Source organism: Tachysurus vachellii, chromosome 22 (genome assembly GCF_030014155.1).
Source record: "Tachysurus vachellii isolate PV-2020 chromosome 22, HZAU_Pvac_v1, whole genome shotgun sequence".
In the NCBI taxonomy this organism is placed as follows: domain Eukaryota; kingdom Metazoa; phylum Chordata; class Actinopteri; order Siluriformes; family Bagridae; genus Tachysurus; species Tachysurus vachellii.
Window position 1 is genome coordinate 9017502 of NC_083481.1, and position 15620 is coordinate 9033121.

Sequence of the window (15620 nt, forward strand, 5' to 3'; positions counted from 1 at the left end):
TTTTTAACACTCAATTAAAAATCTGGTATGTTAGTATTTGTATTGTCCTCTGCTTGATATAGCACTTTGCAAGTATATCCTTTAGATAAATGCTAAATAAATATATAAACAAACAAACAAACAAACAAACAAACAAACAAACAAATAAATAAATGTATGTAATTAAAATATAGGTACGTTATCCCAGGACTGGACAAACTGTGTCCTGAAAATGGGTTTGAACCTTGATTTAGTAGACTAACCTTAGTGTCTTAGACAAAATGAATATACTGTATACACTCCATAGACTCCGTAAATACAAACAGATGATTTATTTTAAAGCTAGGCTTACTGAGTCTAGATAATGGCCTTTAGAATTAATAGACCAACCTCATCCCACATAAACATAAACTTCAATGGTATAAAATAAAGCCAAAAAACCTTAGGGTATAGGGATCAGGATTAGTGGAATACCTACTTAGTGATTAGTGTAAAGCATAGGCCTAATGACTTCTGCTTCATTATTAGCTTGGTATATATAATAAAAGTAGTATATCACAGAAACAGGCCTAATGCAATTTGAAAAAAGGGGTATAAACTGAGTGGCCGAACCATGTAACGTGTTAGTAATTTACTAATAAATCTTTAGTGTATATTTCAGGTTATTTCATTTAGCTTAATCCAAAGCTTTATGCTTGATACATTCTGAGGTTTGGCTAAATGTGCATAAATACATACCATATTTGACTTGTGCAATGTCTCCCACCACCAGGTCTGCCACAGGAAGTTGGATGACTTGACCTCCCCGAACCACCTGGAACTTCTGCTCTTGCTCGATGCGGCTCTGCAAGCCACGGAACTGCTTCTCTTTACTCCAGTCATTGAAGGCGGTGACAAGCACCACACACACCACCGAAAGCAAAATGGCGGCTCCTTCAATCCAGCCGGCCTCTGACTCTCCTTCGTCTTCTGCTCCAGCGTTTGCAGCACCACATGCTACAGAAATGTAAGAAGCATCACAGTTTTTCCCACACAAATGTTTAGGATCACACGTTTATTTATACACTCGATACCACTTACAAAAACACATGAATATCACCTCTATATATATAGACATATACATACAGTATCATACATGTTACTATAAATGTACTCAATTAGCAGTCTGACAGTCAGCACCAAGCGTGTAGACTGAAGGTGATGAGTGTTTCTGACATATGACCACATGACTAGCATAATAAGCACAGAAAACACAGAAGGTATTTTCAATTATAATATAACTGTATGAAATACAAATGATTGCTAAATCATTCTACAAAACCTTTTTTAAAATCTATTCAGATGTCTATCCCATACATTTCTCATTCCACTTTTAATAACAATTCATTTATTTTATAGAATTCAGACATTTTAAAACTTTGTCCACTGTCATTGTTACAGAGTGTGTAGGTGTGACTAGAAGAGTGACTCCATTAGAAAAAAAACGTGCCATATAAAGAGTCCTCAATGATTAGTTCAAAGCTAATTCTTCCCTAAGATCTCCTATACCACAGAGGATACTACTGAAGAAACATTGCCTTGTCTCTTTCCACTGTTCTGATGTTCAGCTTTTAGTGAACCTTTTATCAGTGTAGCCTCAGACTCTTGTTCTTGGCTGACAGAAATGGAAGCAGATGTGGTTTTCTGCTGTTGTTATGGATCCACCACCAGGTGTGACATATTTTGCGTTTTTAGAGATACTTTTCTGCTCAGCAGAAAGTGTTCCGTCCTGTCTCCTCAGACCTTTCATCAACAATGTTTATATGCTGTATAACTGCCATTTTCCATTTACACCATACACCATTTTCCATACACCATTTAGTGTAAATTGTATGTGAAAATTCCAGGAAATTTCCAATTTCTGAAAAAGTCAAACAAGCACAGTGTGTGTATGTATGTATGTATGTATGTGTGTGTGTGTGTGTGTGTGTGTGTGTGTGTGTGTGTGTGTGTGTGTTTGCTTTAACATGGTTTCGTGATTCATTTCTGCAACCACAAATTTGCAAAATCCTAAAATGACTGTGTGATGCCTTGCTATAGCACTAACACCCACTGTCCAGACTTCAGCACCATGGACAGCACCAAAGCCAAGCTGACAATTTTCTTTCTGTAGTTTTCTACAGCACAGACCCCATAAACCCAGAGTAATACATTTGCTTTCTCTGAATGACATGCCACTTAAAAAACAGCCATGACCAGTGCATAAATTAGCCTCTGTGCTACAACATCAAAAAACACTCTAAACATGTTGTTCTATTCAAAATGTACAGCTGAATGTATAACTGAATCATTTATTTTTAAATACTTAACCTATCACAAGTACTATAAACAATGCTGATGGATCTAGAGAAGCCCTTCCTATGCTCCACCCGATCTTTCTAATAGTATTAAGATATAGGTATGTGTATACATGGGAGCTATAGAGCTATGAAAATCAACAAATTTACAAACATTCATCAGAAGGACTTTGCTCAAAAGACCCACAGTCGCAAAATTGATCAACAGCCCATTGTCTGCACAATTTTAGGTGTTCCTGCTGCAGACATTAAGATAAAAAAATAGCTGATAAGTTGAATCACATATGCCTGGCAAGAATAGGCCTTACCTCTATTTCTTGTCAAATTGTATTAAAAGAGCGAATTGCAATTACTCCCTATGACTGAAAGATATTAAAACAAGCTAATAAACCTGTGATTTGGTATCTGAACAAGATATTTATTCACCCAGTAATAGCTTATTTTGACTCATGTTAAAAGAAGACTCAGCTATTGGTCAAAATTGATATGTGGTACTACTAAATATATATTGCACAATTATAGTGAAATGATCAAGAATTGTGATATTTTGCCATATTGCTCAACTGTGATAAAAATTTGCAACCAATATATTGTGAAGCTCGTTTATGACTGCTAGTGATTAGTGATTCATCACATTAAGCACTCTGACATTGAATTTGCACCCTTGGCAAACACATAGCTACAAGCTGTGTCTCAGTCATGGGTATTATCTGTTTTTAATATAAATGCACACCACAGAAATACTAAGAGTGCTCAAGGTAATAATAACAGAACAACGTGCTCTTTGTCTAATAGCACAGAATAATCTCCTCTGTGTTATGGCACATTCACCAGTGGTGGGATCATTGTCAAAGGTCATTTTAGTTAACTCAACAGCATTTATGCTCCCATCATCTTCCACTTCCGACCAGGATTCACTATTAAATCTTGACTGTTAGTTAACTACAAGAGTAAAAATGCTATTTGTTACTTTACGCATATCAGTGTTTATGCGTTAAACCATTAAGTCAGAAAAATTTTTCCCCTCCATTTCTCTCCATAATTTGGTCACCTGCCAATTCTCACTCAGCCACCAGCTCTCACAACAGCTACCAATCAGGGAGGTGAGGGATAACATGCTTCCTCTGAGACACATGAATCTTTTTGATCTGATGCTTATGCAATGTCACAGTGCAGCGTAACACTATAGAAGGAACTCTGGTATCTTTCGCCTACATGACCTCACATATACCTATGGTTGGTTAGTGTCACTTTGACTGAAAGGGAAAAGAGAATATGTCATCCCTCCATTTTATTGTCTCAGCTCTCAGCCTAGAAGAGCTGCAGCATCATCTGTGTTTGAACCTGTGATCTCTGGAGAGCAGATTAATGTTAGTGTTATTCAGCAGCCTCACCTGCTACTTATAAAATGACTGCAGTGGTCTAATTATTAAAAAAAGATGAATAAAATGTTATTACTTTTTATATTTATATATAACTTTTAATAACCTGTCAATTCAAAATTCTTCCAGAAGAAAACGGATGAATTTTCCTTTTTTCACAAAGGTAAAGCTAAATCTATTAAGAGCTTTTAGAAACCAGTAAAAAGGCACTGAAGTATATTTTAAATGAAAGAGCAGAGCAGTTAGTATAATGATTCTAATACAAGTTTTAATGCTTCTGTCTTTAGCTGAAGACTTTGGAAAAAGTTTAAAAATGTGCTTTGAAGCTGTTAAATAAAGTGTTATAGTATAGCTCAGCAAAAAAAAAGTTGGAAGCATTTGCACTTTTTGGGAGCTGGTGGTGTCAGGATGGACATAATAATATGCAAAAGGCAGCCAGCTCCTGATTTGTTGAAATGTTTGCATTTTCGCAGCAAAGCAAAAAGTAAATATGATGGTACTAATTTGTTTTCTTGCACTTTTGCTGCAAGTAGATTCTTTAATCTTATTAGTCATATATTTTATATCTGCATCACTGAGCTAAGCACTACAGGGGCTGATCATGGACACACACACACACAGAAGAAGGCTTTATCTTGCTATAAAGACAAGCCCTTGCTCTTGAAAACTGTGCACAGAGAAATCTGACTGTAAAATAAATGCATGCAAAATCCATCTATTCTATCAGTGGGAGTTCTGTATAATCAAACATCCTGCTGGTTGAAGTGTGTGCACTTGTTCTGATAACTATAGAAAAGTTTTGTAGTTATATCATCAAAATTAATACCTGTATAATGAATACACATGTATAGCCAGTAGAGTAAGTAGAATAGTAGGAGTATTAGGAAAAAAAAAGTTGAATGAATTCACTAAAGTCAACTGTGGAAACATCACACTAAAAATGATGGCAATGGGATTTAATGTCAACATTTATGTAATTTGTAAATGTGAACTTATGACTCTGTGCCTGTCAGTCCCAGTGTATTTTGTGCCACTTAGTCTCAGTACAAGAGGTGTTGCCATTTTTCCATAGGTCCCAGTGAAGCAAGCATGACCTCTGTGGTCGTCAGTCCCAGTAAAGGAGGTGTGATCTAAGTGCCAGCTGGTCCCTGAGGAAGAGGTGTGTCCTGTGTGCCTGACAATCCCAGTAAAAGAGGTGTGGCCAGTGTGCCACTGTGTATGTCAATTCCACAAATGGGGTGTGGCCTCTGTGCCTGTCAATTGTACTGATTGAGGTGAGTCACTTGTGCCCGTCAGCCTAAGTAACGTAGGTGTGGCCTCTGTGTCTGTCAGCCCCTGTGAACAAGGCATAACCTCCGTGCTGTCCATTTGAAGTGAAAGAGGTGTGGCCTATGTGCCTGTCAGTCTCAGTGAAGAAAATTCATTCATTCATTTCCTACCGCTTATCCGAACTACCTCGGGTCACGGGGAGCCTGTGCCTATCTTAGGCATCATCGGGCATCAAGGTAGGATACACCCTTGACGGAGTGCCAACCCATCGCAGGGCACACACACACTCTCATTCACTCACACAATCACACTCTACGGACAATTTTCCAGAGATGCCAATCAACCTACCATTTTACATTTACATTTACAGCATTTAGCAGACACTCTTATCCAGAGTGACTTACATTGTCTTATTTCAGTTTATACACCTGAGCAATTGAGGGTTAAGGGCCTTGCTCAGGGGCCTTGCTCAACTTGTTGGACCTGGGATCCGAACCAATGATCTTCTGATCAGTAGTCGAACACCTTAACCACTGAGCTACCACATCCATGACATACCATGCATGTCTTTGGACCGGGGGAGGAAACCGGAGTACCCGGAGGAAACCCCCGAGGAGAACATGCAAACTCCACACACACAAGGCGGAGGTGGGAATCGAACCCACAACCCTGGAGGTGTTGAGGCGAACATGCTAACCACTAAGCCACTGTGCCCCCAGTCTATTTCATTCTAAACAATATTAAGAGGTTTGAAAAATTCACAAAATATGACTTACATGTGCCACGCAACATTATAAATGGTCTTAAAAACTGAAAAATCTAAAATGTACAACATGGGCACTTGAATAAAGAAAGAGAGTAGGTTATAGTGTGTAAAAGTGCCAGAATTACTTACAGGGTCATTTCTTACCTTGCCATACTTGTGGCCAAAAACATTATGTGGAGTTGTGCAGCAGTTATTCTCACTGACTCTCACAGCTACATAAGAGCAGACCAGCTACAGTTTAAAATACTGTAAGAACTGAGAAATTCATCACTCCTCTGTATAGCTGTTCAGAGGGTTTATGAGCTAAAAGTGTGCTTTGTTTCAAGTCCTGTAAAGTGAAAATAAACAGCGCAATAAACTGAGCTTTATATGAGCCAGTTTGGTTTTTGTTTTAATTATTCATAGCTCAGCTGGACAATTCTAAGATCAATGTTATGCACAAGAATAAACAATTTTTTAAATATAATGCATATCATTATAAACAGATCTCGGCCTGAGGATCGCAAGTCACACTAAACCTGAACTGTGTGTAATGTTACGCTCCTAAATGGAAAGGTAGGGACAATTAAAAGTTCAATTTCCAATTTTCATCTTAAACTGCTGAATTCTAATGGATTCTGTCAGATATGTAAAGTGAAAGTGCTTCATTAATGATAAAAGTTTCCAGAGATGAGTTAAGAGCAGAATAATAACCAGCCAGTGAAAAAAAGCACCAAGACTTTTATGAGATGACTATAAAAGAAGCACATCTGCCATCTATAAAACAAAAAAAAAGGGATTATGTATGCTTCACTGAAAATAGGCAGAGTCTTTTGAATATTAATGGCTTCTTTTTTATTCTTTTTTTTTTTTCATTTTATCCATATATACAATACTTTACATTTACATAAGTTCTACAATATTACTCATCAGCAAAACTAAACTTTTAAGAAAAAAAAAGTAATTCCCAGCAGGCTTTGCTGCTACTCATGATGTCCTTCCCGTCTTGTTGTAATTGAATTAAAGTTCATAAAATGGATATTGTTGACTCAGCATTCTTTCACACTTTAACTTTAATGGCTAAGATGTACTTTATGGCTTTTGGGTCTAACGTATGGCCTTGGCATAAAGGTTATTTCTGGAGTGCACACTTCACTAAGAGAGAGACACACCAGGGTGCAAAGTCATGCTAGTTAACAAGGGCTTCAGCGGAAATGTTTCGTCAAAGAAAATGCTCGTCGAGACTCGGTGCAGTGGCTACAGTACGTTTCTACAGTACACATCCTCCAATGAGACTCTATAAACAGGTTTATGGATGTGAAGGAATAGTCCATATGCTGCAATATATTACAGTGATGCCTCGAGATACGAGTGCTCTGACATACAAATTTTTTGAGATATGAGCTGTGATTCAACCAAATTTTTGGCTTGAGATACGAGCAAATTTTTGAGATACGAGCATCCGAGCCGCCGCCGCCGAAACAAAGATCCCCAACAACCACGTGTGCTCCGTTTCCCCGCCTCAGCTTCCCGCGTCTCACTCGGTTAAAGCCGCCTTTCCACTGCACAAGACAAACGACGGTCCATAAACAGGAAGTCATTCATTTCCTATGGAGAGTCGCAAAGGCGCTGCGAGAGGTGCTGACCATCTGCGGATCCGTAATTTTCGGATCCGTTAAAAATTTAACTTGTGCGACTACACCGCATCCGATATGCCGACCGGACAGGTTTTTATTAAAACGACCGGCAGATGTTAGTGAGGAAAGAGTGACAAAAAAGGCAAAAACAAGTGAAGAGAAAAGCGATGAAGAAAATTAAGCAAAATTAATGTAAAGAAAACAGAAATTGTAGCAATTAAGTTCAGTTAAGAGAATTTCAGTTCTGTCAGGACCACTTTGTCAAAAGAGAATTTATTAGATGATATGCATACAGTTAGTGTTGGCGGTATGGTTCTGTTCTGGACAAGAATCCACGCTCCCGTCCGTGCGCATGTGTGGTCAGAGCGGAGAAAGCAGCGAAAATAGAATAGACCCCCGTATAACAGAACCACTAATCATGCATAGTATTAGATTTGCTCGCTTACGCGTTTTTGGAAAGTAATCATGTAGTCATGTAGATTACATCTCGAAAATAGCATGTCCTCATTCAAATAAATATAAATTCCCATTCTGGTTATTAACAAACTGATTAGCGTTAGCATGGCCGTTATATCTCTCTAGTCATTATGAATTACTGTCTGACTGGAAGATAAAGGTGAATGGAAAAGAAGCAAAGCAAGGTGGCAGGGCATATTACTGAAGAGGATATGCAGAATATTTTCTCTTCAGCTGGCCTTTATGTTTTAAATGTTGTTGATGTCATTCAGTTCGCCAAATCAGGGTCGCCGAAGTGGATCATCAAGCTGGATCATCCACTCTGATTTTGGCACAGATTTTACACCAGATGCTCTTCCTGACATACTGTAACCCTCCCATTTTAACCAGGCTTGGACCGGCACTGAGAGTTAACCCCTCATTGGGGTTACTGTAGGTCCAGGCATGGGACTGAATCCGGGCTGCAGTAGTGAGAGCGCAGGTTACTGACGCTTGCCCACCGGGGACCCCAGCCTTCATGTTTTAAATAATTTAAATGATCTAAATGATATAATGTTCAATAAATAGGAAAGCCTATTTCAGACATATCTACTGTAATCTGCCTCACCAGACACTGATTTATCAGGAACAATTTTATGCCCCTGTTGGAGACCATTTAGCCAATAATACACTCAGTTAGTCATTCATTCTTTTCGATTTTTTTCACCTGTTCATATGACAGAAAACCAAACCAGGAGACTTGCTTTACAATATCAAAAAATTACTTAAATCATATCTAATCTACAGTATGTATTTTATCCATGCCTGAAATAACATGGACAATGTCTAATAAAATAAAAAAGCCAAAAAAAAAAATGCAACACAGAATGGTCGCTAAATGGATATTCCCCTTTCACAGAAGATTTAACAGTGTCCCAACATTTTTATCAAGATGCTGGTACTTACATTCGCTGCTCTGCCCGGGGGGCTGATAAAATGAAAGCCCCAAGCTGATCAAGGCTGCGATTTCAAGGATGATGAGTGTCACATCTTGTAGCGCTTCCCACACTAACTGTAAGAAAGTTTTTGGCTTCTTTGGAGGTATAAGGTTTGGACCGAAGACTTCTCTTCTCTTTTCTAGGTCAGTTGGATCTCCTGTCAAACCTGGGGAGAAAAAAAGCAAACATTAAAACATGTAACTATAAACTGGAATAAATAATCCATATCCATCTGATCCTAATTCTGAAAGTACTGCACTGACTGTACAGAAAATCCAACAAGACAGAATATACTCTAATCCAAGCCTCTGTTACTGCACAACACCAGAACTGGCCCCATCTAGTATGTCAAAAAAAAATAAACGAAACAAAATCAAAAAAAAAATAATTAGCAGCTTCAAAAATGGCACAAAATCCTGTGCCTACATCAGAAAAAGTGAGCAATCTTAGCTCTGTTGCTAACACTGGGCCTTTGTGTCATGTGAGGTCTGAAATTATCCCACTGACTCAGAAAACAGCTCACTCGCTTTCACTTATGTAAAGCCCTTAGTGCATGTAAGTGCAACACATTTCTGATGGCAATTCCATTTTCACACAGAGACACCATTAATGTGCTAAAGATGTGACACAAGAAGGAGATTATGTAAGTCTGAAAGATACTGCGGTATTTACAGCAAAGGTGATGTACAGAACGATCACGTCTCACTTATTTCTAAAACGTATAAACCACACATGATGGTTCTATATGCTACAGGAAAGTGAGAGAGTTTTTTTTATAGAAAAGTAATAGCCTAGTGGCTATTAAGGTGGTGGTCTACCAATTGGAAGGTTGAGAGTTTGGTCCACCAGGTGGCTACTGCTGGGCCCCCGAGCGAGACCCTTATTGCTCAGTTGTATAAAATGAGATCTGCCTCACACTTTAGGGTTGTTGGCTGAATTCCTGCCTCTGCTGTGTGTGTTTGTGGAGTTCGCCTTTTCTCCTCCTGCCTCTGGGGTTTCCTCTGTGTACTCCAGTTTCCTTCCCAGTCCAAAGACATGTTTTAGGGTGATTGGCGTCTCTAAAGTGTCTGTAGTATGTAAATGTGTGTGCGCGTGTGCAATTGTGCCCCGTGATAGACGGGCATCATGTCCAGGGTGTACCCTGCCTGGTGCCCCCTTCAGTCTCCTGGGTTAGGCTACAGGTTCACTGTGACCCCATAGGATGTGCGCTATACAGTATGAATGGATGAATGGACGAATCAACAGATTAAAATTCATTCATTCATTCATTTTCTACTGCTTATCCGAACTACCTCGGGTCACGGGGAGCCTGTGCCTATCTCAGGCGTCATCGGGCATCAAGGCAGGATACACCCTGGACGGAGTGCCAACCCATCGCAGGGCACACACACACTCATTCACTCACGCAATCACACACTAGGGACAATTTTTCCAGAGATGCCAATCAACCTACCATGCATGTCTTTGGACCGGGGGAGGAAACCGGAGTACCCGGAGGAAACCCCCGAGGCACGGGGAGAACATGCAAACTCCACACACACAAGGTGGAGGCGGGAATCGAACCCCGACCCTGGAGGTGTGAGGCGAACGTGCTAACCACTAAGCCACCGTGCCCCCCTCAGATTAAAATTAATATATTAAATTAGAAAAAGCAGCCAGCCAACAATGCAAACAACTTTTGGTCTGAGGGAAGAAACCAGCAGAAACCCGTGAAGTATAGAGGGCTGAGGTGGAAACTAAACCCCCAACTCCAGTGCTGGAAGGCAAACATGCTGACCACTGAGCCCTAAACATTAAGCAGAGCAGCATACTCTGGGTAGGTTTATGAAAAAATGTCCTCAGACAATGTGAAACAACATACATTGTTCTGTTTGATCTCTATAGGTCAGGGACAAGGAAGGGACATCTTCTGGCGAGATGAAAACAAAAAGCTTTAATCACAGGAGAACCTTTCAGAAGTGACATACAGTAAAACCCACTCTCCACTGCAATCCTACTAAGCCTTTGTGGTTTGCTTTCCCAGTCTCAGGTGACCGATGAAAGACTTTTTTTTTAATGTAAAGACACAACAGTGATGAGATTTGCAAATGCGAGAATACTATAGTCAACTTCTTCCACATAACCAAACTATACCACTGTTTGTCATCAGCTAAAGTCACTAAGGTTCCATAACATACATGGTAAGATGTCAATCAGGCGTCTAACCTAACTTTGTCTGGAATAACTCACAATGGACTGTGGACTATTTATTACACAAAAATAATAAATGCCAGAGTGGTTTGATAAGTTAAAACCCTGGTGTGGATTATTTTACTATACGTTCCTCATTCTGAACAGATATAACTTAAATACAATTGATAAACAAATAACACATTGTGCTTTTACCCATTTATACAGTAGTTACATTTTGGATTGTGCAGCTTATCCTGTCAACTAGCGAACTCATTTCTTATCAAAGCAACAACTTTTTCCACCATATTTGAAGTGTTACTCTAAAAAAAAAAAGAAAAAAGAAAAAAAATGAACACAAAAATCTAACAATATTTAGATGAGCTTCCAATTTTTTTTTAAATTACTGCAGTCGGATAAGCGGTAGAAAATGAGTGAGAGTGAGTGAGTGAATTACTGCAGATTGTTTGCAGATTTGGGTCAAGACGTGTCAAAGTGAAGTCATCGCAACTCGTCATCGCAACACAAGTGTGTTGAACACATGTACAGTACAGCTACTGTACCAAAGAAAGTATTTATGTCCTCTCTGGTAAAAGAAGAATCCTTTGCTTTCATTTTTACTAAATCAAGTTTGTTGTTTGTTTCTTTGAAAAAAGTACAAAAAAAAAATACATTTGAAAATCAGCAATCGGCAGCAATCAGGACTGAAATAAAGAGGTTTAAAAGACATTAAGCTTTCAAAATGGAAAAGACAGACATCTTAGGAGCTCAGACACTGGATAAAAACTGCCTACTCAGGAACCCAAGCAGCCTTTTCTCCCATGGAACAGGGAAGGTCACTTTAAAAAATTGTAGCTAGTACAGTAACACTGTGTGTTGAATTACAAAATCAATTGTTTAAGCGATTAGACGTTCGTTAAACATCTTTCGGTTCTTTGTCACAATTCTATAGGAATTTGTTGTTGGGCTTCTGGGTAAATTCTCCTGCTGATCTCTACAGACTTGCTGACTCAATACATCATCTATGACAACACTGATTCAATCCCTCATTTACCGCACGCTTGACGCTTCACTCAAGCTTATAAAGTCATAAAAGAAGCCCTTAATATGGCAGGGATTTAAACAAGGGACGCCGCAAGTGAAATGTTAAATACAGGAATGAAACGGACCTCAGTGTTCAAACTCTAAACTGCAGGTGACTGTGAGTGACATTTAGCAGTAAAATCCCCCCCTTTGCTTGACATAAACAGGCTTATCAATATCATCACAACTGCAGAATCAAAAGGTTATGGGAGACTGCAAATGGCAGCCTGTAAACAAAGTGGCACAGAACGAGAAGCCTGTGGAAAAATGGAGGCAAAGCTGAAGTTAATGTGGTTTTAGTCTGCAATCTTTAACCACGCCGATGCTTTCGAGTGCTGAACAAACAGCACTTTACTGGTGCCGAGTGACTAAAAAACCTTCATAGGCAGATTATATAAGCAGCAGGCGCTTTCTAAGAGCGCTCACCACCTCACCATTAGTGTTTAACAGACATCTTGTGCAAAAGATGGCATTTCAACAAGCAGATATACCTGGAATATAGTCACGTCTAGTTAGTGTTTACTTTTATAATGCTGCAATGAACCAATATAAAATTATTAACTCATTTTTTTACTAAAGCTGGAAATAGGTTTGCTCTATTACCAGATTTTTTTTCTCAGTTTTAGCTTTAATTTTGAAAAAGCAATAAAATCATCTGTAAAAAAAAAATAAATAAAATTAAAGATTGCAAAATATATCTATTAGTAGGTTTAATAATCTTATAGGTGCTGTATTGCAACCTTATAATAAGAGAATATCAGGCTGTATTTCTGATGCATGGGGCACACAACTTTGGAGTTTTGAATTTTTTTAAGTCATCCTCTGATTGGTTGGATTCTACAGGATTTCCAGGAGATGTGTGTTGCATTTTTTAATGACCCGTCTGGAAACAAAGCTCCATTACCCTCATGGAACAAGCAGGCCGTGTTTATAACTGTGACAATGAGTGCTTATGAGGATCGGCTTAGCTGGATTTTCCAAATTATCTGAAGTTCACGGTACAGACTCATTAATTTGCACGACTTACTTAAATGAACGATCTACAGTTGTACTGTACGTCGGTCTGTTTTTGTCGGAACATCGACTGTACATTTTCACGCCCCTAAAGATAAAGCTGAACAAAACAAAATGTGATTGTTTGCTTTACATATAGCATCCATAGAAATATGAAGTTTCTCAACAAAAAGTGATTTCATTGCTTATACAAAGCATAATTTAACCACGTTTCTTAACGACTCAACTGAATGATACAGAGTGAGTCATGTTGGTGCTGATGAAAACTATTCTACTGTATAGTATTAAATTTAGCCAATAAAAACTTGTGTGGTAGAATAGTGCAATGGTTAAGTGTTAAGTGTTAAGTGTTAAGTGTTGATAAACATCAGTGTAGTAAGCTTGATTTTCAGCTGAGGTGTGAGTCTAATGTTCGATTTTATTCAGGGAGTTGAAAACACATGCTCAGATCATGTTGGATCGATGACAACAAACTGTCTTAATGTCTCAATTCAATCACATAGAACCCACGTAGACATTTGAATGAAGTCATTTCACTGTTTCGGTCACTCCACTTGTGTGTTCACTAAATAAAATAAAAAGAAATATTTAAATACAAATAAATAAATGAATAAAAAATTGTCTTTAAAAGAGACTTCTCACACAGCACAAGTATACACTCAGTTTGTCTCATATTTCTGATGCCTGTTGTTTATTGATAGCTGAGAGTTGATCGGGTTTTGAGCTTGACCTGTTTCCAGATTTTGTGCTCTGTCTCTACCGGGTTTACACTCTTCATCGATCACCTGACCTTAGCCTGCTTTTGACCTAGAAACTGTCCAGAAATTTCTTGATTTCTGGATTTGTCTGTATTAAAATAAAACAACCTTTAAATACTAACAAATGGAAAAATTCTTACATTTACAGTAATGCACAATGTAGAAAAATGGTCATCAAATTTAAAAGATGGCACCATTTTATATGTATATTCAAATTGATTCAATTAAATTTTATTTATATAGCACTTTTAACAACGGACATTGTCTCAAATCAGCTTTACAGAGCATAAGAAATATAGTACAAAAGATTAATGTTATACAAATTTTCAAGATTAATATTAGACGCGTTTAAACGCGTTAATATTTATCCCCAGTGAGAAAGTCTGAGGTGACAGTGGCAAGGAAAAAGTCCCTTAGATGGAAGAGGAAGGAACCTTTAGAAGACCCAGACTCAAAAGGGAACCTCATCCTCATTTGGGTGACACTGAAGGGTGTGATTATAAACTGATATATACACTGGAGGTATATTACATCTTATTTCCCCTTATATGAAAATAAGCATGGCCATGATGCATCAGAGTCTTACAACTCTGAGGATAAACCAGGAAATCAGCAGATCTTAGCAACTGTGATGAGAATAAACCACAGCCTACAGAACGTTGCAAGAAATACAAACACAGGAATCCCCACTAACGAAGCCTCAACCACGCATTACGGATGCTGTGTGGTTTTATTCGTGTCGCTTTCTGCAGAACACAAGTACATTAGGAAAAGATTCCTTCCCACACACCACACTTTTCAAATCAGGGCTTTTTGTAACTCTTTTCATCCAAGCCAGACCTCTGCTAACGTTGGCAAGCTACAATTAAGTAAATCATTGAAGTCATGCTAGCACGGTGTCACTAAGGCGAGTCCTGCCTGAAAGGGCCTCATTAAACCAGTTTCAAAATGAAATGCCCACAGAAAGCACTGGAGGGAAAAATACAAAACAGGTATTTTAAGTGACAATGGCCAATTATACATCATTTTTCTTGCTGATGAATTTAGCAAAGAGGGTTGAGACATGCAAACTGAGAAAGAGTCGACTTGTGTCATCAATAAATTACTAGATATTATAGAGAAAATATTACCAGAATACTAGATTCACTGTGGTTTGTCCTGCGTAGTGGAATGCTAACATTACCCTGGATACTGTTGGGATAAACAACACAAAGACTTGCTGTCCTGGTGACAAGCCAGAGAGCACCATTAAACTGTCCTCGTTTGAACTCTGTTATGTCTGCCATTATGTTGTGTGGGCTGCAATATTTGATGTACAGCTGTGGTATTGCTCTGATAATTCAAACTTCACACACAGTTCTTACTTATTCAATGTAAAATCGGTAAAGATTGGACAGGTAGCAGCTTTAGGTACCGTAGCTGTATCGTCACATCAACCAGCAGAATAGGGAAATGTGTGATATCAGTGATTGTCACTGTTGATTAGTGTCTTTTAGTGGCAGCGTTGCTTTTTTTTTCAGCCAGAACTAGGGATTTTATCAAGATGGAGAGCATCATGAATGGCTTCCACTACCTTTCAATTCTACTGCAAAACCTTCAGGTCTCTGTGTGTAAGCTGGTGATAAAAAGGAATTTCTCCTTTCCCACCTATCAATGACCCAAAGCAGCTCAACAAAGGAATGGCTTAACTGGAAGAAGAGCAATGTTCTGGACTGACCTACCCAGAGCCCCGATCTGAATCCAATCTGTATTCACAAATCTGTGGGGTGATATGAAGCAGGCTGTGGACAGGTGATGCCCATACAACGTATTGGA

At 38.7% G+C, this 15620-nt stretch overlaps 1 protein-coding gene across 8 annotated transcripts in view; it reads right to left on the bottom strand.

Moving 5' to 3' along the window:
• The window catches only part of atp2b2 (ATPase plasma membrane Ca2+ transporting 2), a 166163-nt gene that overhangs the window by 45696 nt on the left and 104847 nt on the right, over positions 1-15620 (bottom strand). For all 8 annotated transcript variants that reach the window (XM_060858714.1, XM_060858712.1, XM_060858710.1 and 5 more), the window contains exons 3-4: positions 8750-8947; positions 718-975 (exon numbers count right to left, since the gene is read on the bottom strand). In XM_060858714.1, the coding sequence (XP_060714697.1) occupies positions 718-975; positions 8750-8947 (456 nt within the window). The remainder of the gene's footprint in view (positions 1-717; positions 976-8749; positions 8948-15620) is intronic.